Here is a 27,799-nt window from a genome sequence, read left to right on the forward strand (position 1 = left end):
TGGACGTGTTGAGGAGGAATAGTGGATATATTGGTCAAAGAATGTTGGAGATGGATCTGCCGGGTAGAAGGAGAAGAGGTAGACCTCAGAGAAGGTTTATGGATGTAGTGAAGGTGAACATGGAGATGGTTGGTGTGAAACTAGAGGAGGCAGTGGATAGGGTGAGATGGAGGAAGATGATCCGCTGTGGCGACCCCTAAAGGGAGCAGCCGAAAGAAGAAGAAGTTTAATATCTAGCCCAGTCGGCGACTGTGAGTCAACAGCAGCGTCTAGCTACAGCCAATGGGAACGCGTAGAGAGAGAACCGCGTCACCGTTGAAGATCTCTCTGCGCGCCAGTCGGAGTACACAAACAGAATAACGGCTACAAGAGGTGTTTTTTTTTTTCTTTTTTTATTGAAAACTTCAAATGTACAACACTGTAAGGCATTACCATTATAAAGTCATGAGACAGCAATGTGCACCTTTTACAGCACTAGAACTTTGACTTATAAATCATAAATAAACTGTAGAAACAATCTTCCAGAGCAAGCATTCAATATCAAATTGCCTATACAAAAAAAAAACATATAGGACAACAAATACATAGTAATAATAAAATAAAATATATACAAATTAGGTTACTTTATTAGTGGGGTTATTTATCAGTAGTTTGTGTAGATCTTTAGCTATTTTGGATTTCATCAATTTTAGTATTTTTAAGTGTATACCTTTGAATTTCATTATAGTAGTATGTAAAGATGGGTGGGGTTTTTATAAATTTAGACATGTTTATAAAAATTTTGGCCAAAATGAGCAATATATTAACCAACAGGTCCAGTTTTGGATTATCTAATATTACACCAAAAACAATAGTATTTTAGTAAATGTATTGGTTTTGTTGTTTAACCAGTCCATGAACTGTTTCCAGAATAGCTGAGTATGAGAGCAAGAAAAAATGAGGTGTTTGGTTGTTTCAACATCACGGTTACAAAATATACATTCCTTCATTTCAAAGCCAAATCTTAGTTTTATAAATTCACTGGAAGGGTAGATATTATTCATTAGTTTGTAGTGGATTTCTTTTGTTTTGGGTGGAACTGGGTATTTAAGGAATTTAGTTCTCAGTTTGAGTATTTCTTGTTGACTAAATACAGTCATAATGTTATTTCTAATGGAGTGAGCAGGATATAAATCGTTTGTTAGAATGGATCTCATGAATTTGTTCGAGCATTTTTTATCAAGAAAATGAATTCCATTTATATGAAGTGTTGGTAGATGAGGTGGGGATACTGAATACAAGGCTATATTTTTTGCTAACATAAGAAGTGTTTTGGGTATGGCATTAGTGAGAGATTTTAATTCTTTGTGATTGCATTTTATGTTATATTTATGACAGAAGATATTGTAAGGTAGTACATTTCCATTCATATCTAGCAGGTCCATTAAACACCAAATGTTCTTGTCCATCCAGTTCCCATAAAACAAAGATTTCCTTTTATGAAGTATATATCTGTTGTTCCATAATGGTGTATTATGTGGCGTGAAATTGTGATTGTAGAATAGACCCATCTTGTTAAATACCTTTCGAGGCAATATGTGCCAGATACTAGAAGGGGATTTAACAAATTTTTTTCAGCCAAATCAGTTTTAATGTTGCATTCATACATTCAAAGTCTATTGCTTTTAATCCACCTTCAGAGAAGTCTTTAACAGTGATAGCTCTTTTAATATAGTGAGTTCGATTCTTCCAAATAAAGTTGAAATTAAGCTGGTTCCCAGATTTATCAAAGACTGGGCTGAGTGCTATTGCAGATGCAGGGTGAACACCTCTGGATATGCTTTCCATTTTAGTGAGATAGGTCCGACCAAAGATAGATAAATCTCTCTGCAACCAAGCACTTAGTTTGTTTTTACATTCGCCTATATATTTTTTTTAATTAAGTAGCTCACGTTCCTTCATATCTTTAGTTATGTAGACACCCAGGTATTTTACCACAGTTTTGACAGGTATTTTATAAATTAAGTGTTGTGCCTGCTCATGGATTGATAGTAGTTCACATTTTTGGATGTTAAGGAGTAGTCCGGACACCTTGGAAAAGTGTTCAATTTTCTGAATGGCAACAGAAATTTGATGTTCATCCTTGAGCAGCAAAGTCGTGTCATCAGCAAGCTGACTTATTACAAGCTCTGTTCCAAGTACATTAAGTTTCTTCAAGTTTTCACAATTTTTTATCATAATAGAATGGCTACAAGAGCGTCTCGCTCTACTTGGACACAAGAAATGGAGGAACAGTTGATAGAGCTTTGGCAAGAGCACCAGTGCCTTTTTGACGTGTCCAGTGACCTGTACCACAACAGAGTTGAGAACCTTCTACGTGGTATTGCTAGTTCTCACGAGAGTTTAGTTTTCGTGTGTTCTTGTGTTTTTGGACAGCAGCCAGATGAGTCGGCGATTCCCCAGGGTGAAAGTCGTGTAATTCATGAGCCCATGTCGCCGATCAGTCATGTAGTGTGAAAGCCACAACAACTGAAAGACTCTCGATTACAGCACAACCAGTCATGTAGTGTGAACAGCACAAAAACCGGACGTCTGAAAAAGTCGTGTAGTGTGAAACAGGCATAAGAGCCTTTGTGAGGTCAGACACTGATGTTGGGTGTGAGGGCCTGGCTCGCAATCTCCATTCTAGCTCATCCCAAAGGTGATGGGGTTGAGATCTGGCCTTTGTGTGGGCCAACCAAGTTCTTCAACGTCAAACTCACCCAACTATGACTTTATGGACCTTGTGCTGTTTACTGGGGCTCAGTCATGCTGGAACAGAAAACAGAAAAGGATCTTCCCCTAACTGTTCCCACAAAGTTGGAAGCATACAATTGTCCAAAATGTCTTGGTTTGCTGAAGCTTTAATCTTCAGTGGAACTAAGGGGTCCAGTCCAACCCCACAGCCTTATCCCTCCTCTGCCAAACTTTACAGGTGGCACAATACAGTCAGGCAGGTAATACTGTATAGGCATTTACAAAACACAGATCCATCCATCAGACTGCCAGATAGAGAGGCGTGATTTGTCACTCTACACAGTATTGTGTTCTGATCTTCTGATCTCTGGCTTGTGTGCAGCTGCTCAGCCATGGAAACCCATTTCATGAAGTTCCTAGAGCACAGTTCTTTTTGGTGCTATTGCTTCCAGAGGCAGTTTGGAACTGGTTAGCAAGTAATTCAAGAGAGGATAGGCACTGTACACCTCAGCACTCAGCGGCCCCACTCTGTATGTGGTCCACTGCGTCATGGCTAAGCTGTTGCTCCTAGCTGCTTCCATTTCACAATAATAGCAGTTGATGAGCAGATCTAGCAGGACAGAAATTTCACAAACTGACGTGTTGCAAAGGTGGCATCCTACGAAAGTGCTATGTCACTGAGATCATCAGTACAACCCATTCTACTGCCAATGTTTGTCTATTGAGACTGCAAAGCTATGTGCTTAATTTTATCCACCTGTTAGCAATGAGTGTGACAAACACCTGAACTCAAAAATCAGAAGTGGTGTCCCAACACATTTGCCCATATAGTGAGTAAAGAAAGAAAGAAAGTGTGTTATATTGCAAATAATGTCTGTGTTCCCCAGTGGAGGGTTAAGGTTTTTGGATGTAGACTTTCTGGAAGATATACTACCTTTCAAATGAGCTGAATGGAACTGAATGTATATAAAAGCTTATGTCAGAGGGTGTCAATGTGTTTCAAGGGTCAAGATTTCAGCCACCCACTAAAGACAGTTCATGCTGACATTGTACTACTAAACTTTATTATTTGGTACCCTGTTTACTGTTTTGGTACCCTTCATTCTGTATTACTGGGATGCCTCTGCAGACAGAAAGAAGCATTTTACTCTACAAAGCTAATCATGTACTCTGCTTTTTTTTTTTTTTTTTTTGAAAAATATCAGTGTGGGAAGATACAAGTTCCAACTAGTTACACTGAAATGCCAACAGAAAGAAACAGCTAAAATAAAGGGTGAAATATTAATTTTAGCCTCTGGTCTCCAAAACAACATTCCAATGAAAGAATATGTGTTCGAGTGCTTCTGTTCTGTTGTGAGATGGTTTGAAGGGCAAAAGATTATCCTAATGTTGAAAGTGGAAATGTGCATATTAACCCTAACCCAAACGATAAAGAAAAACATCACTTTTGTAGCCTACAGGTTTTTGACCAACTTTATGTGACTTGGAGAAAATCCATCAAAACAGGTCTGTATGTGTCTCGACTTGATGTCTGCGGATTTTCTTTTAGGTAGACAAAGAACCGGTGGAGGGTTGGGGGGCAGTGTGTGTTGGGACAGGGGGATCTCAACTCCCTCACATTCAACTGAAAAAAGCACACCAGCTAGATCTACAGATCTAACAGGTGCTGCAAGAAAACCTCTCTCTCTCTCTCTCTGTCTCTTTCAGCCTCTGTCACTCTTTCTTTCTCTTGCTGTTTCATTTCTCTCTGTCTCTCTCCCTTTCTCTCTTAAAATGAGACTTGCTGAGGCTCTTCTCTTCTGCCACAGTCTTAAAAATAAAGGTGGCAAAAAGTTTTTGGAGTGATGTCATAAAAGAACAACTTTTGGTTCTCTAAAAACCTTTGAGTGGATAATTCTATAAAGGATAAATTCTATATACATACAGTATATATCAATCATTCAAATATGCCATTCATAAAACAGTAAAAGTATCCCTACTTTAATAAAATAATGATTGAAGAAAAACTGCTGCTATTTATTTAGTTTGTGTGTCAGGAACAAAAATTCTTTAGAAATGTTTAGTACATCCATCGTCCATCAGCACAGGACTGAAATATTGTTTGCTGCTATTCTCTTTATGGGACCATTTTAGTCGTGAATAAAACTATAAAACTGGGGTACAACAGCAAAACTTAAAAGTGTACCTAATTATGTGGAACCGAGTGTAGGCCACCTACCTTGATAATCAAATTTCATTTGATTTCTCATATGTTTTCTACTTAAATGAGAAAAATTATTTGAATATAAAATTCACTCTGTTGCGATCTGACATCCCGCGACCCTGACGGAGAAGCGGCTTTGAAAATGGATGGATGGATGGATGGGATCTGACATGACAGTTTTCTGTTTGTACAATACTCCTCTTTGCCCAGCAGAGGTCACACTTAAACTACAAAGTGTGCCAAAACTGCTGCCAACAGCCAATCATGAGCTGGTTGGTTCAGCTTGTTGAGTCAATTAACAACAGGTGCTTAGCACACCAGCCACTTTAAAACCTCTCCGTGCTACCCTCACCTACTTGTTTCCTTACGTTTCCTAAGACAGTGGTGCTTAGGAAAGGCTCATAGTAGATGTTTGAAGATGATCAACATGTTGCTGAAGGCTGCTTTGACTCTTGTGATCCTGACTCGCATGGTGGACCTGTACCCGCTTGAAGTGAGCAGAGGCCCAGCTTCCTGTCCTGTTCTACCTCTGGGCTTGAATTTACCAGAGTCTCAGAGAATCCTGCCATCAGATGTTAATGAGGATCTCTTCAGACCTGAAAGGAATCAAAGACCAGTACCTGATCTATTGAAATCTATTCTACTGTCACCAACATCCCCTCCTACAGTACCTTCTGAAACTTCTGCCTCAAGACGTGTGGATATGTTGTGCCACCTTGACCGTGTTTACGTGAGGGTTTTGAAGAGTCTGTTCAACAACCCAAATGCTTGGCAGTATCTAAAACTGGGAACATGTCCTGTGAATCAAGCCAGAGATGAACATTACTACTTTCTGTATTACCTCAATAGCTGCAATGTAACACGACAGGTGTGTATATAACTACATCAGAGGTGTAACCAAGTACATCTTCACTAATTGGCATGTTCATGCTTGAAATTTTAAAGTTACTTTTGGTTCTGCAACTCTGCAGATGCTCATCACTTCATAATATCAAATTCAGATTCTGGTGCATAGAAATAATTAACAAAATGATAGACCATTCAGATTTGATTGCAAGTAAAAGTATGAAAATTTGCGTGTCCACAAAAATCAAAGATGGGTACTGTTAGGTGTTCATCCAGGGTGTAGCTGCAAAATTTAGTCACTTCACACCAGTTAGAACAAGTTCTATAATTTATTCACATTCCTTTCAATAGTTAATTGATGTGAATGGGTTAAATAGTTCAAGTGGGAAGAGATTATTATTATTATTATTATTATTATTATATATAATAGGAATCATCATGATTAAACCTTAAGTACCTTATTGTGAAGCAGCAGATCTCTGCTGAATCTGAATTCTCTACTTTAAGTATTGTTTTAGACATTTGTTTTAGATTCTACCCATGGTACAATTTTTGAGCTAGCTCTTTATGTGCAGGGCTGCAGTTCCTTCAAGACTATTTGAGCTTTTCTTCCTTTACAGGAAAATGAAAACGAAGTGATCTACTCAAACACGCTCAGCTATGAGCCAGCGTCTACTGAGCTAGTGGTTCGTGAGCTGCCGTTTTCTCTGTCACTGGAGTGTCATTACAACAAGTGAGTGATTCTGTCTCAGCCACACACAAATTTGCAACCATATAGTCAGACTAAGAATCTATGCTTTACAGGTACTACCGATCATATCAATTCGGCTACATGCCTCAAATGGTACCGCGAACCGTCTTTTGGAGGCTAGACACTGGGTTCTCCATCACACCTGTAGATGGTAAGTGGCTTCCATGCACAAAGTGATTTGAAAGGCTCCTTTCCAGTGCAGTGAGCCCTAGCGCTTGGTTTAGAGGATATATATAATATCCCAAGCAGTGCTAAAGTGGTGGACGTTAGTTATGCAAATATTGCTTGGTTGAACCCTTGTTTGAGGTGTGTGACAGGTAGCACAGTTGCATGTAGACCGACGCTTACTAATCGGAATGAGGAACCCTTTTGAAGTTGAAGGGTTAATAACATTAACATGTAAGAGGTATTTAACATTTATGCTCACAATTTTCTGTACAGAACTTTGGAAGCCTCTTGCCTCTGGAAGTAGCTATGTTATTGGTCAGCCTGTATACTTTGAGGCCAAAGCTCCTTGGAGTCCAGAAGGACAGAGGCCGTATCTGAACAACTGCTATATCTCTTCAGCCATTGGTTCCACTCCCAAACATACTGTGCTGAACAACTACGGGTAAAAAGCTGCTAATACCAGCTCTTGTTTTGTGATCTTTTGTAGATGTAAAGCATTGTTAAAGAACATCCTCTTTTGCAGATGTATGATTGAAAGTAAGAAGAGTGCTCAGACAAAGTTCTATGCCTCTGATGAGAAGAATACTTTAAGGTTCTCTGTGGGAGCCTTTGTGTTCAAGGACATGATATCCGAGCCAGCAGAAAATAAGGTAAATATAGTAAGACACTTTATTTCAGTAAATGTGCAATGCTTTAGTGTTACAAGCTACAGCATTGGTATACATGGTGTATTACTTTACAGCCTGAAAATAACTACAGAAAACCCCATGTGAATAGTTGTCTTGCTGATCTGACTTATCCAGGTTATGGCTATTCATTGTGAGATGGCCTTGGGACCAGAAAAACCCACACCAAGCTTAAAATCATGTTGGTACAATATGGATACTAAACGGTAAGATAAATTGAAACGAATGCAATTTTTCACCAGGCAGCAAAGTACAGCCCCATTACAAATGCTACTAAAATTATTCATAGCCTGTTGATATGAGTAGTTCTAGGAATAAGGGGTTGGGACTGTTTGACCCATTAATGGTTTGCACCATTGCTAGTTCAACCCTGTAGGTTCTTGCTTGCACACTTGGTTGGGGTGACAAAGGTTAACCAAATTCAACATGGGTACTTGGGTACAGCAGTTTACCAATGATCAGACTTGTAACGGTATGGTGCCACACTGCCTGGTGGAAATGCCAAAAGTGCAAACTTTTTGGTGCCATTATGCTTGTTATAAATTGGTCACTCATTACTATGTCCAAGATGGTCTGAGCTGTATGGAGAGGACTCTGTTTGTGCATGCTGCGACACTTCCTGCCCTGCTCCAGACCCCTCAGGTTGGTCACTATCGCATTAATTTAATGACTCAATTTTGCACTTCTATAGTGACTTGCCCAATACAGGGGTCAAGTCTTGGCTGCAAACCTGCACATGATCAGTCTTCATTCCAACCATGCAGGCGTGTGCCACTTCAACTGATCAAAGAGAGTCCGATTTAATTGGATACAATTGAGTGCTGTACTGCTTTACTGGAATGAGAACTTGCAGCCACAGTGACCTCTTATTTAAGACTGACCCCTAGCTTAACATTTTTGCACAATAGATGTTTTTAATGCAACAGAGATGCTAAGTTTGCTTTGGCTTGGTCATGTGTTTTAATTTAAGCTAACTGAACTTCTGTTACAGTGCCCATTACCCCCGTTACCAGCAGTACTTGGGAGCTGGACTGCCTTGATCGGCAATCCTTGGGAGATGGACTGTCCTAATCAACTTATTGTTCCAGAGGAGAATATGGATGTTTAAGCTGTATGGTCTGAGAAAATTAGTAAATTGCAGTCATTGCTGCAAGTTGAGTTTTTACTGTACATTGACTAATACAGGAAAAATGGTCTCTTGTACAAATAAAAGAACAATTCAGAAGCTGAGCTTCAGCTTAACTGTTGGATATGTTGGGTATGATTCTACCAGGTTCTTCTGGTCATGTACACTGGCTTCTGGGGTGGGATATGCATTTTGAAAGGGTACTTCTGCCACAAAGAAAATCAGCCTTGGGATGGTGGCATTTACTAAAAATGGGCTTGGTTTTGTTTCCCAACACAATGAACAGAACACACGTTTTAAGCATAGCATAAGATACTTTTGGAGGCCACATTTGCCCCATTTAAAATTGAATGTACAAAGTTCAACTTTGCAAGCAGTAATCTTTAAATATAATCAGGGTGGATCTGGCTTTCACAAACACAAGAATGAATAAAAGCAGGTGACTTAAGTTCATCTAGGTATCTAAGCATTTAACTAAAGCATACTCGTGGATAAGCACAGGAGCATTTTTCACCAGCTCTTGTAAATGTTGAACAGTTTTCAAGTACAAGGGTCTAGTTGAAACCAGTGGTTGAAAAATGTTTGTGGGCTTGGCTAACAAATGCCTAGTTTACACTACACGATTTTAGCCTGGTTTTTCAGTCGCCGACTGTTTTTGTAGATCGCCGACAGAAACCTGTGGTCGGAGGCAAATCGGCGATCACTTGGCGCTCCCTCAGTCATGTAGTGTGAACGGCTGAAAGACGCTCGCCGACTAATCGCAGACGCCTGGCAAATATCTAGCATGTTTAATATCCAGCCCAATCCAGGCATTAGCAGTGTACTTTGTGTACTTCTGGCGCCGGTCCCAAGCCCGGATAAATGGTGAGGGTTGCGTCAGGAAGTGCATCCGGCGTAAAATTTGTGCCAGAACTATCATGCGTATCACAAATATGATTGCCATACCGGATCGGTTGGGGCCCGGGTTAACAACGACCGCCTCCGGTGCTGTTGACCAGCAGGGTGCGGTGGAAATTGGGCTACTGTAGGTCGAAGACCATCAAAGAGGAGAGGAGGAAGGCGGGTTAGAAGGCAGGAGACTGGAGGTTGGAGTAGGGACTCTGAACATAGGGACAATGACTGGTAAAGGCAGAGAGCTTGCAGACATGATGGAGAGAAGGAAGGTAGATATTCTGTGTGTCCAGGAGACCAGATGGAAAGGAAGCAAGGCCAGGAACATTGGAGGTGGATTCAAACTGTTCTATCATGGTGTAGAGAGGAAGAGAAATGGAGTAGGGATAATCCTAAAGGAACAGCTTGTGAAAAGTGTTCTGGATGTAAAGAGTGTGTCGGACAGGATCATGAGCCTGAAGTTGGAGGTTGATGGTGTGATTTTGAATGTGGTCAGTTCATATGTACCACAGGTTGGTTGTCAGAGGAGAAAGAGGAATTTTGGAGTAAGATGGATGAAGTGGGAGATGGTGTCCCCAGAGAGGAGAGATTGGTAATTGGTGCAGACTTCAATGGACATGTTGGTGAAGGGAACATAGGGGATGAAGAGGTGCTGGGTATGTATGGTGTGAAAGACAGAAATGCGGAAGGTCAGATAGTTGTAGATTTTGCAAAGGGAATGGAAATGGCTGTGGTGAACACGTATTTTTAGAAGAGGGAAGAACACAGGGTGACATACAAGAGTGGAGGGAGGTGCACACAGGTGGATTATATCCTTAGCAAGAGATGCCACCTAAAGGAGATTGGAGATTGTAACGTGGTGCCAGGGGAAAGTGTAGCAAGGCAGCATAGGGTGGTTGTCTGTAGAACTACATTAGAAACAAAGAAGAGGAAGAGAGTGAAGACAGAGCCAAAGATTAGATGGTGGAAGCTGAAGGAGGAGGAAGGTTGCAGGCAGTTCAGGGAAAAATTGCAACAGGCCCTTGGGGGCAGTGAGGAGCTACTTGAGGACTGGGAAAATACAGCTAAGGTGGTGAGAGAAACTGGCAAGAATGTGTTGGGTGTTTCGTCTGGTCAGAGGAAAGAAGACAAGGCAAGTTGGTGATGGAATGAGGAAGTCCAGGAGAGTATTCAGAAGAAGAAGGCAGCTAAGAAAAAGTGGGATAACCAGAGAGATGAAGGAAGTAGGCAGGAGTACTGTGAGGCTAGTCGCATAGCGAAAAGAATGGTGGCAAAGGCAAAGGCTCAGGCCTATGATGAGCTGTATGAGAGGCTGGACAGTAAAGAAGGAGTAAAGGACTTGTATCACTTGGCTAAAAAAAGAGATAGAGTTGGAAAAGATGTACAGCAGGTTAGGCTGATAAAGGATAGAGAGGGAAATGTACTAGTGAGCGAACAGAGAGTGTTGAGTAGATGGAAGGAGTACTTTGAAGAACTAATGAATGAGGAAAACGAGAGAGAGAGGAGGACAACGGGGGGAGAGATATTGGATCAGGAAGTGCAGAGAATTGGTAAGGTGGAAGTGAGGGCAGCTTTAAAAAGGATGAAGAATGGAAAGGCAGTTGGTCCAGATGACATACCTGTGGAGGTATGGTATAACCAGGTTGTTTAACAAAATCCTGGAGAGTGAGAGGATGCCTGATGAGTGGAGAAGCAGTGTATTGGTCCCCATTTTTAAGAACATGGGTGATGTGCAGAGCTGCAGTAACTACAGAGGTATAAAGTTGATGATCCACAACATGAAAGTATGGGAAAGAGTTGTTGAAGCAAGGCTAAGGCGAGAGGTCCAGATCAGTGAGCAGCAGTTTGGTTTCATGCCCAGAAAGAGTACCACAGATGCAATTTTTGTGTTGAGAGTGTTGATAGAGAAGTACAGAGAAGGTCAGAAGGAGCTACATTGTGTCTTTGTGGATCTAGAGAAGGCATATGACAGGGTGCCAAGAGAGGAACTGTGGTACTGTATGAGGAAGTCAGGTGTAGCTGAAAAGTATGTTAGGGTGGTGCAGGACATGTATGAGGGTAGTGAGACAGGGGTGAGGTGTGCAGTTGGAGTGACAAATGGTTTCAAGGTGAAGGTAGGGTTACATCAGGGATCAGCTTTGAGCCCCTTCTTGTTTGCAATGGTGATGGACAGGTTGACAGATGAGGTCAGGCAGGAGGCTCCATGGACCATGATGTTGGCAGATGACATTGTAATCTGTTGAGAGTAGAGAGCAGGTGGAAGAGAATCTGGAGAGGTGGAGGTTTGCACTGGAGAGGAGAGGAATGAAGGTCAGTAGAGATAAGACGGAATACATGTGTGTGAATGAGAGGGAGGCAGTTGGAAAGGTGAAGATGCAAGGAGTAGAGGTCGTAAAGGTGGATGACTTCAAATATCTTGGGTCAACCATCCAGAGCAATGGACAGTGTAGAAAAGAGGTGAGGAAGAGGGTGCAGGCAGGATTGAGTGGGTGGAGACGGTTGGTTTGGAGACTGTGGCTCTGTCTAAAAGACAGGAGGCTGAGCTGGAGGTGGCGGAGATGAAGATGCTGAGATTTTCGTTGGGAGTGACAAGGCTGGACAAGATTAGAAATGAGCAGATCAGAGGGACAGTGAAGGTGGAGCAGTTTGGAGTTAAAGACAGACAGGCCAGGTTGAAATGGTTTGGACATGTGTTGAGGAGGAATAGTGGATATATTGGTCAAAGAATGTTGGAGATGGATCTGCCGGGTAGAAGGAGAAGAGGTAGACCTCAGAGAAGGTTTATGGATGTAGTGAAGGTGAACATGGAGATGGTTGGTGTGAAACTAGAGGAGGCAGTGGATAGGGTGAGATGGAGGAAGATGATCCGCTGTGGCGACCCCTAAAGGGAGCAGCCGAAAGAAGAAGAAGTTTAATATCTAGCCCAGTCGGCGACTGTGAGTCAACAGCAGCGTCTAGCTACAGCCAATGGGAACGCGTAGAGAGAGAACCGCGTCACCGTTGAAGATCTCTCTGCGCGCCAGTCGGAGTACACAAACAGAATAACGGCTACAAGAGGTGTTTTTTTTTTCTTTTTTTATTGAAAACTTCAAATGTACAACACTGTAAGGCATTACCATTATAAAGTCATGAGACAGCAATGTGCACCTTTTACAGCACTAGAACTTTGACTTATAAATCATAAATAAACTGTAGAAACAATCTTCCAGAGCAAGCATTCAATATCAAATTGCCTATACAAAAAAAAAACATATAGGACAACAAATACATAGTAATAATAAAATAAAATATATACAAATTAGGTTACTTTATTAGTGGGGTTATTTATCAGTAGTTTGTGTAGATCTTTAGCTATTTTGGATTTCATCAATTTTAGTATTTTTAAGTGTATACCTTTGAATTTCATTATAGTAGTATGTAAAGATGGGTGGGGTTTTTATAAATTTAGACATGTTTATAAAAATTTTGGCCAAAATGAGCAATATATTAACCAACAGGTCCAGTTTTGGATTATCTAATATTACACCAAAAACAATAGTATTTTAGTAAATGTATTGGTTTTGTTGTTTAACCAGTCCATGAACTGTTTCCAGAATAGCTGAGTATGAGAGCAAGAAAAAATGAGGTGTTTGGTTGTTTCAACATCACGGTTACAAAATATACATTCCTTCATTTCAAAGCCAAATCTTAGTTTTATAAATTCACTGGAAGGGTAGATATTATTCATTAGTTTGTAGTGGATTTCTTTTGTTTTGGGTGGAACTGGGTATTTAAGGAATTTAGTTCTCAGTTTGAGTATTTCTTGTTGACTAAATACAGTCATAATGTTATTTCTAATGGAGTGAGCAGGATATAAATCGTTTGTTAGAATGGATCTCATGAATTTGTTCGAGCATTTTTTATCAAGAAAATGAATTCCATTTATATGAAGTGTTGGTAGATGAGGTGGGGATACTGAATACAAGGCTATATTTTTTGCTAACATAAGAAGTGTTTTGGGTATGGCATTAGTGAGAGATTTTAATTCTTTGTGATTGCATTTTATGTTATATTTATGACAGAAGATATTGTAAGGTAGTACATTTCCATTCATATCTAGCAGGTCCATTAAACACCAAATGTTCTTGTCCATCCAGTTCCCATAAAACAAAGATTTCCTTTTATGAAGTATATATCTGTTGTTCCATAATGGTGTATTATGTGGCGTGAAATTGTGATTGTAGAATAGACCCATCTTGTTAAATACCTTTCGAGGCAATATGTGCCAGATACTAGAAGGGGATTTAACAAATTTTTTTCAGCCAAATCAGTTTTAATGTTGCATTCATACATTCAAAGTCTATTGCTTTTAATCCACCTTCAGAGAAGTCTTTAACAGTGATAGCTCTTTTAATATAGTGAGTTCGATTCTTCCAAATAAAGTTGAAATTAAGCTGGTTCCCAGATTTATCAAAGACTGGGCTGAGTGCTATTGCAGATGCAGGGTGAACACCTCTGGATATGCTTTCCATTTTAGTGAGATAGGTCCGACCAAAGATAGATAAATCTCTCTGCAACCAAGCACTTAGTTTGTTTTTACATTCGCCTATATATTTTTTTTAATTAAGTAGCTCACGTTCCTTCATATCTTTAGTTATGTAGACACCCAGGTATTTTACCACAGTTTTGACAGGTATTTTATAAATTAAGTGTTGTGCCTGCTCATGGATTGATAGTAGTTCACATTTTTGGATGTTAAGGAGTAGTCCGGACACCTTGGAAAAGTGTTCAATTTTCTGAATGGCAACAGAAATTTGATGTTCATCCTTGAGCAGCAAAGTCGTGTCATCAGCAAGCTGACTTATTACAAGCTCTGTTCCAAGTACATTAAGTTTCTTCAAGTTTTCACAATTTTTTATCATAATAGAATGGCTACAAGAGGTTCTCGCTCTACTTGGACACAAGAAATGGAGGAACAGTTGATAGAGCTTTGGCAAGAGCACCAGTGCCTTTTTGACGTGTCCAGTGACCTGTACCACAACAGAGTTGAGAACCTTCTACGTGGTATTGCTAGTTCTCACGAGAGTTTAGTTTTCGTGTGTTCTTGTGTTTTTGGACAGCAGCCAGATGAGTCGGCGATTCCCCAGGGTGAAAGTCGTGTAATTCATGAGCCCATGTCGCCGATCAGTCATGTAGTGTGAAAGCCACAACAACTGAAAGACTCTCGATTACAGCACAACCAGTCATGTAGTGTGAACAGCACAAAAACCGGACGTCTGAAAAAGTCGTGTAGTGTGAAACAGGCATAAGAGCCTTTGTGAGGTCAGACACTGATGTTGGGTGTGAGGGCCTGGCTCGCAATCTCCATTCTAGCTCATCCCAAAGGTGATGGGGTTGAGATCTGGCCTTTGTGTGGGCCAACCAAGTTCTTCAACGTCAAACTCACCCAACTATGACTTTATGGACCTTGTGCTGTTTACTGGGGCTCAGTCATGCTGGAACAGAAAACAGAAAAGGATCTTCCCCTAACTGTTCCCACAAAGTTGGAAGCATACAATTGTCCAAAATGTCTTGGTTTGCTGAAGCTTTAATCTTCAGTGGAACTAAGGGGTCCAGTCCAACCCCACAGCCTTATCCCTCCTCTGCCAAACTTTACAGGTGGCACAATACAGTCAGGCAGGTAATACTGTATAGGCATTTACAAAACACAGATCCATCCATCAGACTGCCAGATAGAGAGGCGTGATTTGTCACTCTACACAGTATTGTGTTCTGATCTTCTGATCTCTGGCTTGTGTGCAGCTGCTCAGCCATGGAAACCCATTTCATGAAGTTCCTAGAGCACAGTTCTTTTTGGTGCTATTGCTTCCAGAGGCAGTTTGGAACTGGTTAGCAAGTAATTCAAGAGAGGATAGGCACTGTACACCTCAGCACTCAGCGGCCCCACTCTGTATGTGGTCCACTGCGTCATGGCTAAGCTGTTGCTCCTAGCTGCTTCCATTTCACAATAATAGCAGTTGATGAGCAGATCTAGCAGGACAGAAATTTCACAAACTGACGTGTTGCAAAGGTGGCATCCTACAAAAGTGCTATGTCACTGAGATCATCAGTACAACCCATTCTACTGCCAATGTTTGTCTATTGAGACTGCAAAGCTATGTGCTTAATTTTATCCACCTGTTAGCAATGAGTGTGACAAACACCTGAACTCAAAAATCAGAAGTGGTGTCCCAACACATTTGCCCATATAGTGAGTAAAGAAAGAAAGAAAGTGTGTTATATTGCAAATAATGTCTGTGTTCCCCAGTGGAGGGTTAAGGTTTTTGGATGTAGACTTTCTGGAAGATATACTACCTTTCAAATGAGCTGAATGGAACTGAATGTATATAAAAGCTTATGTCAGAGGGTGTCAATGTGTTTCAAGGGTCAAGATTTCAGCCACCCACTAAAGACAGTTCATGCTGACATTGTACTACTAAACTTTATTATTTGGTACCCTGTTTACTGTTTTGGTACCCTTCATTCTGTATTACTGGGATGCCTCTGCAGACAGAAAGAAGCATTTTACTCTACAAAGCTAATCATGTACTCTGCTTTTTTTTTTTTTTTTTTTGAAAAATATCAGTGTGGGAAGATACAAGTTCCAACTAGTTACACTGAAATGCCAACAGAAAGAAACAGCTAAAATAAAGGGTGAAATATTAATTTTAGCCTCTGGTCTCCAAAACAACATTCCAATGAAAGAATATGTGTTCGAGTGCTTCTGTTCTGTTGTGAGATGGTTTGAAGGGCAAAAGATTATCCTAATGTTGAAAGTGGAAATGTGCATATTAACCCTAACCCAAACGATAAAGAAAAACATCACTTTTGTAGCCTACAGGTTTTTGACCAACTTTATGTGACTTGGAGAAAATCCATCAAAACAGGTCTGTATGTGTCTCGACTTGATGTCTGCGGATTTTCTTTTAGGTAGACAAAGAACCGGTGGAGGGTTGGGGGGCAGTGTGTGTTGGGACAGGGGGATCTCAACTCCCTCACATTCAACTGAAAAAAGCACACCAGCTAGATCTACAGATCTAACAGGTGCTGCAAGAAAACCTCTCTCTCTCTCTCTCTGTCTCTTTCAGCCTCTGTCACTCTTTCTTTCTCTTGCTGTTTCATTTCTCTCTGTCTCTCTCCCTTTCTCTCTTAAAATGAGACTTGCTGAGGCTCTTCTCTTCTGCCACAGTCTTAAAAATAAAGGTGGCAAAAAGTTTTTGGAGTGATGTCATAAAAGAACAACTTTTGGTTCTCTAAAAACCTTTGAGTGGATAATTCTATAAAGGATAAATTCTATATACATACAGTATATATCAATCATTCAAATATGCCATTCATAAAACAGTAAAAGTATCCCTACTTTAATAAAATAATGATTGAAGAAAAACTGCTGCTATTTATTTAGTTTGTGTGTCAGGAACAAAAATTCTTTAGAAATGTTTAGTACATCCATCGTCCATCAGCACAGGACTGAAATATTGTTTGCTGCTATTCTCTTTATGGGACCATTTTAGTCGTGAATAAAACTATAAAACTGGGGTACAACAGCAAAACTTAAAAGTGTACCTAATTATGTGGAACCGAGTGTAGGCCACCTACCTTGATAATCAAATTTCATTTGATTTCTCATATGTTTTCTACTTAAATGAGAAAAATTATTTGAATATAAAATTCACTCTGTTGCGATCTGACATCCCGCGACCCTGACGGAGAAGCGGCTTTGAAAATGGATGGATGGATGGATGGGATCTGACATGACAGTTTTCTGTTTGTACAATACTCCTCTTTGCCCAGCAGAGGTCACACTTAAACTACAAAGTGTGCCAAAACTGCTGCCAACAGCCAATCATGAGCTGGTTGGTTCAGCTTGTTGAGTCAATTAACAACAGGTGCTTAGCACACCAGCCACTTTAAAACCTCTCCGTGCTACCCTCACCTACTTGTTTCCTTACGTTTCCTAAGATAGTGGTGCTTAGGAAAGGCTCATAGTAGATGTTTGAAGATGATCAACATGTTGCTGAAGGCTGCTTTGACTCTTGTGATCCTGACTCGCATGGTGGACCTGTACCCGCTTGAAGTGAGCAGAGGCCCAGCTTCCTGTCCTGTTCTACCTCTGGGCTTGAATTTACCAGAGTCTCAGAGAATCCTGCCATCAGATGTTAATGAGGATCTCTTCAGACCTGAAAGGAATCAAAGACCAGTACCTGATCTATTGAAATCTATTCTACTGTCACCAACATCCCCTCCTACAGTACCTTCTGAAACTTCTGCCTCAAGACGTGTGGATATGTTGTGCCACCTTGACCGTGTTTACGTGAGGGTTTTGAAGAGTCTGTTCAACAACCCAAATGCTTGGCAGTATCTAAAACTGGGAACATGTCCTGTGAATCAAGCCAGAGATGAACATTACTACTTTCTGTATTACCTCAATAGCTGCAATGTAACACGACAGGTGTGTATATAACTACATCAGAGGTGTAACCAAGTACATCTTCACTAATTGGCATGTTCATGCTTGAAATTTTAAAGTTACTTTTGGTTCTGCAACTCTGCAGATGCTCATCACTTCATAATATCAAATTCAGATTCTGGTGCATAGAAATAATTAACATAATGATTCAGATTTGATTGCAAGTAAAAGTATGAAAATTTGTGTATCCACAAAAATCAAAGCTGGGTACTGTTAGGTGTTCATCCAGGGTATAACTGCAAAATTTGTTTTAGATTCTACCCATGGTACAATTTTTGAGCTAGCTCTTTATGTGCAGGGCTGCAGTTCCTTCAAGACTATTTGAGCTTTTCTTCCTTTACAGGAAAATGAAAACGAAGTGATCTACTCAAACACGCTCAGCTATGAGCCAGCGTCTACTGAGCTAGTGGTTCGTGAGCTGCCGTTTTCTCTGTCACTGGAGTGTCATTACAACAAGTGAGTGATTCTGTCTCAGCCACACACAAATTTGCAACCATATAGTCAGACTAAGAATCTATGCTTTACAGGTACTACCGATCATATCAATTCGGCTACATGCCTCAAATGGTACCGCGAACCGTCTTTTGGAGGCTAGACACTGGGTTCTCCATCACACCTGTAGATGGTAAGTGGCTTCCATGCACAAAGTGATTTGAAAGGCTCCTTTCCAGTGCAGTGAGCCCTAGCGCTTGGTTTAGAGGATATATATAATATCCCAAGCAGTGCTAAAGTGGTGGACGTTAGTTATGCAAATATTGCTTGGTTGAACCCTTGTTTGAGGTGTGTGACAGGTAGCACAGTTGCATGTAGACCGACGCTTACTAATCGGAATGAGGAACCCTTTTGAAGTTGAAGGGTTAATAACATTAACATGTAAGAGGTATTTAACATTTATGCTCACAATTTTCTGTACAGAACTTTGGAAGCCTCTTGCCTCTGGAAGTAGCTATGTTATTGGTCAGCCTGTATACTTTGAGGCCAAAGCTCCTTGGAGTCCAGAAGGACAGAGGCCGTATCTGAACAACTGCTATATCTCTTCAGCCATTGGTTCCACTCCCAAACATACTGTGCTGAACAACTACGGGTAAAAAGCTGCTAATACCAGCTCTTGTTTTGTGATCTTTTGTAGATGTAAAGCATTGTTAAAGAACATCCTCTTTTGCAGATGTATGATTGAAAGTAAGAAGAGTGCTCAGACAAAGTTCTATGCCTCTGATGAGAAGAATACTTTAAGGTTCTCTGTGGGAGCCTTTGTGTTCAAGGACATGATATCCGAGCCAGCAGAAAATAAGGTAAATATAGTAAGACACTTTATTTCAGTAAATGTGCAATGCTTTAGTGTTACAAGCTACAGCATTGGTATACATGGTGTATTACTTTACAGCCTGAAAATAACTACAGAAAACCCCATGTGAATAGTTGTCTTGCTGATCTGACTTATCCAGGTTATGGCTATTCATTGTGAGATGGCCTTGGGACCAGAAAAACCCACACCAAGCTTAAAATCATGTTGGTACAATATGGATACTAAACGGTAAGATAAATTGAAACGAATGCAATTTTTCACCAGGCAGCAAAGTACAGCCCCATTACAAATGCTACTAAAATTATTCATAGCCTGTTGATATGAGTAGTTCTAGGAATAAGGGGTTGGGACTGTTTGACCCATTAATGGTTTGCACCATTGCTAGTTCAACCCTGTAGGTTCTTGCTTGCACACTTGGTTGGGGTGACAAAGGTTAACCAAATTCAACATGGGTACTTGGGTACAGCAGTTTACCAATGATCAGACTTGTAACGGTATGGTGCCACACTGCCTGGTGGAAATGCCAAAAGTGCAAACTTTTTGGTGCCATTATGCTTGTTATAAATTGGTCACTCATTACTATGTCCAAGATGGTCTGAGCTGTATGGAGAGGACTCTGTTTGTGCATGCTGCGACACTTCCTGCCCTGCTCCAGACCCCTCAGGTTGGTCACTATCGCATTAATTTAATGACTCAATTTTGCACTTCTATAGTGACTTGCCCAATACAGGGGTCAAGTCTTGGCTGCAAACCTGCACATGATCAGTCTTCATTCCAACCATGCAGGCGTGTGCCACTTCAACTGATCAAAGAGAGTCCGATTTAATTGGATACAATTGAGTGCTGTACTGCTTTACTGGAATGAGAACTTGCAGCCACAGTGACCTCTTATTTAAGACTGACCCCTAGCTTAACATTTTTGCACAATAGATGTTTTTAATGCAACAGAGATGCTAAGTTTGCTTTGGCTTGGTCATGTGTTTTAATTTAAGCTAACTGAACTTCTGTTACAGTGCCCATTACCCCCGTTACCAGCAGTACTTGGGAGCTGGACTGCCTTGATCGGCAATCCTTGGGAGATGGACTGTCCTAATCAACTTATTGTTCCAGAGGAGAATATGGATGTTTAAGCTGTATGGTCTGAGAAAATTAGTAAATTGCAGTCATTGCTGCAAGTTGAGTTTTTACTGTACATTGACTAATACAGGAAAAATGGTCTCTTGTACAAATAAAAGAACAATTCAGAAGCTGAGCTTCAGCTTAACTGTTGGATATGTTGGGTATGATTCTACCAGGTTCTTCTGGTCATGTACACTGGCTTCTGGGGTGGGATATGCATTTTGAAAGGGTACTTCTGCCACAAAGAAAATCAGCCTTGGGATGGTGGCATTTACTAAAAATGGGCTTGGTTTTGTTTCCCAACACAATGAACAGAACACACATTTTAAGCATAGCATAAGATACTTTTGGAGGCCACATTTGCCCCATTTAAAATTGAATGTACAAAGTCCAATATTGCAAGCAGTAATCTTTATAATCAGCGTGGATCTGGCTTTCATAAACAAGAATGAATAAAAGCAGGTGATTTAAAATTCATCTAGGACTCTAAGCATTTAACCAAAACATACTCATGGATAAGCACAGGAGCATTTTTCACCAGCTCTTGTAAATGTTGAACAGTTTTCAAGTACAAGGGTCTATCTGAAACCAGTGGTTGAAAAATGTTAGGGGGCTTGGCTAACTGAACTTCTTTGGGAAGTCCAATGATGCTTGGAACAAGAGGGTTTCCAACTAAACTGTGATAGAAGTTGCATGCTTCAAGCCTCTGATCAAGATATATTAGCATATCTGTTAATCTGCCGTCTAACTGCTCACTCTCCCATTCCAGAGGATCAGTGGCTAAGAGCAGATGTAGTAATGTAATCTTCAGGTGGTAACTTGTAAGCCAACATTTTCCTGTTAGTCGGATTTGCTGTTTGTGCAGGAAAGAGAGGATCTGAAGACACTGAATATGACAGGAATCATTTGGAAGGCTTTTGGTGAAGTGCTTAAGAAGGGCATTCTCATAGCTAGTGAGGGAAATTGGCCAGTGGGTATCTGAGAAGCTGTATTGGTTGAGAAGATATGAGATTAAATACATGTCTGAGCCTTTGACTTGGATCACAGGAGTGATGTTGAACAGAAGTACCTGTCCTGACCTAAGTCGTACCTTCAAAGCCCCTGGAGCAGCCTTGTTCTGAAATGCAAGCTCAAACTCATATTTATGACAGTTTTCTCCCCATGCTTTGCTAATGGTCTTCCTGAACCATTTGATTACTTGTGTTTTGGCAAGATAGGGTGTATTTTCTTGGCACAGTGGACCATCAACAGCATCAATGACTACACAGTTTGTGTCTTTATGTGGATGAATTAGACACAGCATATCATCTGTCACTCCATCATTGCATGGGCAACCATTTGAGGTGTTTTCAACTTTCACCAATTTGATTCTGCCACAGCCTGGCATGTCAAGTTCAAAGTCAAAGCTGTATGACTTTGGTGCAGTGATGGGAACATATAAATCACACACCACTGTCTTACCTGTAGCCCAAAGCTCATATAAGCTTCCGATACCGACAAAGTCCCCAATTTGCATGTCATTTACTTTGCTAGTATCCCTCACAGCTTCAAGAAGCTCATCCACAAAACCCTCCACAAAATCGCACACCTGCTCACGTGTGTTGGGAGGAATTTGGACACACTCTTCATAAAAGCGACTCAAAACTTTGTGGTCAGAAATAGATAGTTTAGTTGATATGTTAATAGTTCCAGAGAGTTTCTCGCCTATCAAGATGGGATTCGTTCTTCCTGAGGTTCTTGAATTTCTGGCAATTAATTTCCTAAGAAGACGGATCACTGACATCAGCGAGAGGACCTTCCACAAATACCAAGTGTAGGAGTTCTCTGACTTAAAGTGTTCTCCTTGTAAAGCTTTGGTCTGCACTTGACTTGGGTTGGAGGGTTTTTGGTCTGCATGTGGTATCCCTTCAGCAGTCTGAGAGTCTCCTTGATCAACCTTAGACATACTCTCATCTATTTGGGTAATCTCCTCTCTCTTACGCATAACCTGCATTTGTAGATGTTTACTCTCCTCTAAAGATTCATTTTCAAGAGATGTATGCACTTCTTGTGAAGCCTGAAACCATCTACCTACTGTCTGTTGAAAAAATGACTTGTGTTCCTCCTGAGGAATTTCCTTGACCTCTTCAGATGATACTTGTTTGTCAGCAGGCCCTGTCTGATCCACATGAGAAGACTCTCCACTTGATGCCTCCATGTCATTAACAGAGTGGGGATCTTCCCTCTTGTGCACTGATTCCCCATCCTCCTGACTCACTTTTTCATTTCCCTTTGGCTTGGTTTCATTCTGGCCAGAAGGTACAATGTCTGATTGTATCCCATCTTTTGGAGAGAGGAACTTGTCTGGCAGAAGGTCTGCATGGTCTACATTTGGGGACAGTTCCAACACTTTGCCAACTGTTTTGTCCGTTAGTACTTCATCCTGATTGTCTTCTGTCAACAGCTTCTGGTGCAAAATATTCTGGCCTTCTCTTGATGGCATTTGGTGTTCATGTGGACTTTCTATATTGCCATTTGGCAGGATTTGTTGAACATCAGACTCCTCGCTCTCCCCCTTTGTCAACCTGTGATGACTTTGTGACACTTGTGATGGCTCAACGGCAACAGAGTGCACTTCCTGCTCCAGCTTTGCCCCCACCTTCTGCAGCAAATGACCCCCCACTTTCATGTCCATAACGCTATGATCCTGCTCTTCAAAGACAGTATAGTCCTTCAGGCACACCAGACTGACCAGCAACACACATACTCGCAGAAACATCTCCTCCATCCTGTCACAAAATAAGACACTTCTGTTAAATGTACTACATCACCACTTAAAACTACTTAAAATGCACCAAATAGTTTGGTGATATAATTTGGTGGTAGTGTGTAACAATTTTATGTAGAATTTTAAAAAAGAAATGGAAAAAAAAACATTTGACACTTTTCTTCTCATTGTTCCAAACTCCATAATAAATGAGGCAGATATGTTGCTTGTAGATTGCTTAAGCAATAGAATATGAACATGTTCAAGGTGCATTTTGTCTAATATCTTTAAAGCTAATTTAACATCTGAACCTTGCTGTCAAGTCTATTGATGCACATAGTAGCACACTGCTCAACTTCCTGGTTTAAACGAATAGGTGGCTTCCTTTTCTCTCATACTTTATTCATTTTAATAATTTTAATAAAATGCTGGTTCTCATTTTATTTGTAAACATATTTACTTTTTAATCCACCTACCTGTATACTTTTGTGATTACAGCCAAAGGTAAAGGAATATCCCAGCATCAATGTTTGAAAGTCGACTGTTTCTTCAGTGCTCTGAACCGTTCTGTTTCTTCCTATAGAGGATGTTGCCTGTCAGATTTAGACAGACTTTGACAGCACACTTCCTGAAAGCCCTGCCTGTGTGTGACTTTTTCTCCTCTATCTGAAACTACCTAACACTGCCTCAAGAGAACAAGCTCAAGGGCACAATAAAACTGCGCTGTAGAGCAAAGGCCTAAATCGATCACTATAGGCAAATGTGCTGATGTGGTTACACTGAAAGAAATGTACATTATTCAACGTTATTTTTGGAAAACGATTAGGAAGATACTTTTAAAATGGTTATAATAAAAATTTATTTTAAATCATTCTTTATGGTCACATCTTACTTTTTAACTACTATTGTTATTATTACTGCTATTTGTTGTGAGACTGCATTGTATTCATGTTGTAGCAACAGGCCCATCAGTTTTTCACACCATGACATGGGCCTTGGTTGGTCAGGAATAATTTGAATAGGGTGAGGCCAATTCTGGACACTGCCTGAGCATTATGTCAGCTATGTAAATATGAGAGACCTTTTCTACAAGTCATAAAGTGACAAAAAAAAACATAAGGGTATAATTTATGTGATAAAGTGTAACTGAGTGTAATGATTACCTTATGACGTGCATCAGATGCATACCATTGATGCTATTTCTGTTTAATCGAGTCTTGTGGACTAGTCAGTGATTACAGTACAGGGCAGCAGGTGTGTGTGTAGAGGGTGGAGCTGAACAACACAACGTGGTTTTCTTTTATCAAACCTTGGAAACTGCGTCAAAACCTCAGCTTGTGTACTAAGGCTGGCTGTAGTATTACGGAACCTCAGCAAATTTTCTTTTGAACAATAACGCTTCTCTACACCTGCTCAAAGCTTTGTAAGTAAATCACAATTGCTTTTTTTTTTAGAATTATATAAAAACCTTGTTTCTTTAGAAGGTCATTGTAAGGAAGTCTGTTGCTAATGGTGAAATGTAAATTATGTTTAGTGTCTGACCTCATGTTAATGTAGCTAATCTTTCCTGTCAGATGGAAGAATTATGATTTTCATTCATTACAATATCTAAGAAACAGTAAATCATATTCTAATGCATTTCTGCCTCTCAGACAGGTTGTAAAAAAGCCTTACACCAAACCAAAATGGATAAGTTTCGTATGATGTTCCAGTTTCTTCAGTCCAACCAGGAATCCTTCATGAATGGCATCTGTGGCATCATGGCCCTGGCTAGTGCTCAGCTCTATGCATCTTTTGAGTTTAACTGCCCTTGCATGCCTGAATACAATTACACCTATGGAATTGGTGTTTTGGTAATCCCAGCTTTTTGGTTCTTCCTGCTTGGCTTTGTTCTGAACAATAATGTATCCATGTTAGTAGAAGAATGGAGGCGACCAACTGGGCAGAGAGGCAAGGATCCTACAATCCTACGCTATATGTTCATTTCCATATCTCAGCGATCCCTGATTGCTCCTGCCGTTTGGATTTCAGTCACATTAATGGATGGGGAGAGCTTTGTTTGTGCTTACAGTGTGGACCTAGATGTGTATCAGTTTGGCAATGCAACGGAACATGGGTTATCAGAAGAGGAGCTCATGAGAATGCTTGCCAAAATCCCTTGCAAACTTATATTTGATGGCCAACACATTATATCTAGAGAAGCAGCTACCAGGTACATACAGTGTGTGTCACAGGTATGGAAGTACAGGAACTTTTCTTGTTATTTGTCCATTTCTGTTCCTCAAACATGAATAGTAACATTTAATAAAATCATTACAAATTAATATATCTCATTAGCCTGAGAGCAAATTTACATAATGCTGAGCAGCTCTTACTGCTTTTTATTTACCTGCTCATGTTCATTGCCTTTGTCCCTATCTCTCAAAATTCACAGGCATTTGGCTGGCTTTTCCTTCTGCTCATTACAGTCATTGCTTTCCTGATCCGTGCCATTCGTCCTTGCTTCACCCAAGCCGCTTTCCTCAAGACAAAGTACTGGTCACACTATGTTGACATTGAGCGGAAAATGTTTGACGAGACCTGCACGGAACATGCCAAAGGTTTCGCTAAAGTCTGCATCCAGCAGTACTTTGAGAGCATCAGTGGAGAGATGCGTAGCTTCCATGGCCACCTGCGTGGGGATGACAGTGATGATGATGATGACGATGATGAAAAACACAACAATGATGAAGATAAACTGCTAGGAATTTGGGCCCAAGATGATATGGATAAAGTTCTATGGAACTGGCACACATGTAAGCCTCCACTAAGTCTGAGGAAGGATGGAGTCAGTGATGATGCTAAAGGGGATGCTAATACCCAAGAAATTGGTCTTCTTAGTGATGCTAATGTAAATGGCACCACTGTAGATGGATATGATAATGCTAGTTTTAGCATAGACCAAAAGGGCTTTGGGAGTGGATACAATAATGCCCATTTTGGCATAACCCAAAATGACTTTTCGAATAGCTTTGTGAATGGTAATGTTAGCATGAACCAGCACACCTTTGTGAATGGAGATGGTTACCCATCAAACACTATTCAGAAGAAAGAGTGGGCTGTATACTACAGCAAGGTCTGAAGACTAAAGCAAGCTCTGAAGATTTCTATGTCCAAAACACAGACCTAGTTCACACGAACTGGTTATGATTCCAGAAGTTGATCATCGAGAAAGTCATAAACAAAAAGCAAACATTGGGTAAAGCTCGACGAGGGTCAAGGAGAAACTCTGCAAAGTGGGGATCTTCAATAATTTATGGTTTCACTGGTCAGCTTTAGACCTGGTTATTTGTGTCAACAAAATAAGGTGCACACATTACTTCCGTGAACAAGAATTTAAGTTTGATAAGTTCTGTGACTAGAACTTGAAATTATTTATTATTTTACCAGATACTGATCTTTTATTGTATTGGTTATTGTGCATTATAGGGTGTTGTCCCATAGATGTTCTTTAGAACACTTTCATCTTTCATTGAATATGCCATTGTCCAGAGCAGCTTAGCCATCCCTAGGCAAATGTCTACAAAACATCAGCGTCTAGGACAAGGATCAAAGGAATTCCTTTCTGCTGTGTTCTGTGTTCTCCTCCGAGCCTGTTTTGAAAGCGACCGTGAATATCTCAAATAAACCCGTGTCACTGACTCTCACCATCTCTTGCAAATCAGGGCAGAGGCAATTGCAGAGCCACGCTGCTTTACATATTGATGAAGAAATAAGGTCACTATTTGCATATGTCTGCTTTTGTTCATCCTCTAAGGTGCACATCTAGACCTCTGGATATCTAAGTGTTTAGATCTTGGTGTTTTCAATAGGTTTTTTGTACTTTTGTAGGTACTGTCATCTCGTCATGCACTGATGTGATTACACTGTTATACACTGATTCACTGTAACATTGACTAATACTGTAATACTGTAATACTGTCTTCTCGTATGTGAGATTCACTTTAACATGTTTGTCCGTAGATCCATTAAATTATCTAAAAAATAAACCTTTTTGCAGACAGAACAAAAAATGCTATTCCACTGGTCCCAGCAGAGGGCAGAGTTTTGTGTCCATTTTCAGAGTACAGATCTGAACACGGCACTTATCATTAATGGATAAGGATCGATGCAGATAAACAGATCACACATGTCATGTCCAATCTTTATGACCATTAATCAACAGCACATTATTCATCTGGTGTAACATAAAAACTACATATGGGGAAATAAGTGTCTGCACTCACATTTTGATCAACTGTTCTGTGGTTCATTTATAATTAGATCTAATGTGTTTTTGGACAGACTACATGGCTTCTTGTGTAAGGATTTGAGTTGGATCTCTTGGAGAGCCTCACTACTTCTTGCCACACACAGAAATAATGGTGTTACTAAATTATTTAATCCAATAAGATCAATTAATCTTTACTTTCTTCATAGATCAGCAATGAGTACTTGTCAGTCTGCACAGAGCTAATGGACATTTAACTGCACATTTATTCCATTGATCTCTCTTGCAGTAAGAAACAGAGCCTGATGAATACGTCTGTTTACATTTACTTTTCGCCATATGCTGATTGTTTTTTAAATGAAGTCAGTTTAAAAGCTTTCTTGTTCACCTTTCCAATATATATTTTGGAATCTCTGAAAGGCTATGAATTATTCATTAGTGTTCAGTTAAGACTGTAATGGTCAAAATAACTGGTGGATTACATGATAACTAATATAACCAATAG

The 27,799-nt window shown here is 40.3% G+C and overlaps 4 protein-coding genes across 5 annotated transcripts; 3 read left to right on the top strand and 1 right to left on the bottom strand.

The window, feature by feature from the left end:
- The first annotated feature begins 5,264 nt into the window (after window positions 1-5,264).
- On the top strand, window positions 5,265-8,616 carry LOC119264632 (zona pellucida sperm-binding protein 3-like). Its single transcript, XM_037543236.1, has 8 exons — window positions 5,265-5,786; window positions 6,385-6,497; window positions 6,569-6,666; window positions 6,957-7,125; window positions 7,207-7,333; window positions 7,487-7,575; window positions 7,938-8,011; window positions 8,361-8,616. The coding sequence occupies exons 1-8, from the start codon at window positions 5,337-5,339 to the stop codon at window positions 8,438-8,440; spliced, it is 1,200 nt and encodes a 399-aa protein (XP_037399133.1). The 5' UTR covers window positions 5,265-5,336; the 3' UTR covers window positions 8,441-8,616.
- Window positions 8,617-17,343: 8,727 nt separating this feature from the next.
- On the top strand, window positions 17,344-20,432 carry zp3c (zona pellucida glycoprotein 3c). The gene is made up of 8 exons (XM_037543176.1): window positions 17,344-17,856; window positions 18,218-18,330; window positions 18,402-18,499; window positions 18,790-18,958; window positions 19,040-19,166; window positions 19,320-19,408; window positions 19,771-19,844; window positions 20,194-20,432. The coding sequence occupies exons 1-8, from the start codon at window positions 17,407-17,409 to the stop codon at window positions 20,271-20,273; spliced, it is 1,200 nt and encodes a 399-aa protein (XP_037399073.1). The 5' UTR covers window positions 17,344-17,406; the 3' UTR covers window positions 20,274-20,432.
- On the bottom strand, window positions 19,163-23,629 carry LOC108434667 (inositol 1,4,5-trisphosphate receptor-interacting protein). Its single transcript, XM_017709986.2, has 2 exons — window positions 23,522-23,629; window positions 19,163-23,067 (listed from the first exon to the last, which is right to left on the bottom strand). The coding sequence occupies exon 2, from the start codon at window positions 23,064-23,066 to the stop codon at window positions 20,778-20,780; it is 2,289 nt and encodes a 762-aa protein (XP_017565475.1). The 5' UTR covers window position 23,067; window positions 23,522-23,629; the 3' UTR covers window positions 19,163-20,777.
- A 1,101-nt stretch (window positions 23,630-24,730) lies between these two features.
- LOC108434671 (calcium homeostasis modulator protein 1) lies at window positions 24,731-26,166 on the top strand. 2 transcript variants are annotated; one of them, XM_037543131.1, is made up of 3 exons: window positions 24,731-25,279; window positions 25,480-25,883; window positions 26,046-26,166. In XM_037543131.1, the coding sequence occupies exons 1-3, from the start codon at window positions 24,731-24,733 to the stop codon at window positions 26,164-26,166; spliced, it is 1,074 nt and encodes a 357-aa protein (XP_037399028.1). The 2 variants fall into 2 exon arrangements, with proteins under 2 accessions (XP_037399028.1, XP_037399027.1); XM_037543130.1 differs by having other exon boundaries at window positions 25,480-26,166.
- Window positions 26,167-27,799: the final 1,633 nt, after the last annotated feature.

Source organism: Pygocentrus nattereri, chromosome 12 (assembly GCF_015220715.1).
Source record: "Pygocentrus nattereri isolate fPygNat1 chromosome 12, fPygNat1.pri, whole genome shotgun sequence".
In the NCBI taxonomy this organism is placed as follows: domain Eukaryota; kingdom Metazoa; phylum Chordata; class Actinopteri; order Characiformes; family Serrasalmidae; genus Pygocentrus; species Pygocentrus nattereri.

Coding starts and splice junctions, on each gene's coding strand:
- LOC119264632 (XM_037543236.1), top strand. CDS start 5,337: ATGATCAACATGTTGCTGAAGGCTGCTTTGACTCTTGTGATCCTGACT. Junction 6,667..6,956: donor CTCCATCACACCTGTAGATG/GTAAGTGGCTTC, acceptor TTTTCTGTACAG/AACTTTGGAAGCCTCTTGCC. Junction 8,012..8,360: donor CCCTGCTCCAGACCCCTCAG/GTTGGTCACTAT, acceptor CTTCTGTTACAG/TGCCCATTACCCCCGTTACC.
- zp3c (XM_037543176.1), top strand. CDS start 17,407: ATGATCAACATGTTGCTGAAGGCTGCTTTGACTCTTGTGATCCTGACT. Junction 18,331..18,401: donor CTGGAGTGTCATTACAACAA/GTGAGTGATTCT, acceptor TATGCTTTACAG/GTACTACCGATCATATCAAT. Junction 18,959..19,039: donor ACTGTGCTGAACAACTACGG/GTAAAAAGCTGC, acceptor CCTCTTTTGCAG/ATGTATGATTGAAAGTAAGA.
- LOC108434667 (XM_017709986.2), bottom strand. CDS start 23,066: ATGGAGGAGATGTTTCTGCGAGTATGTGTGTTGCTGGTCAGTCTGGTG.
- LOC108434671 (XM_037543130.1), top strand. CDS start 24,731: ATGGATAAGTTTCGTATGATGTTCCAGTTTCTTCAGTCCAACCAGGAA. Junction 25,280..25,479: donor ACATACAGTGTGTGTCACAG/GTATGGAAGTAC, acceptor CAAAATTCACAG/GCATTTGGCTGGCTTTTCCT.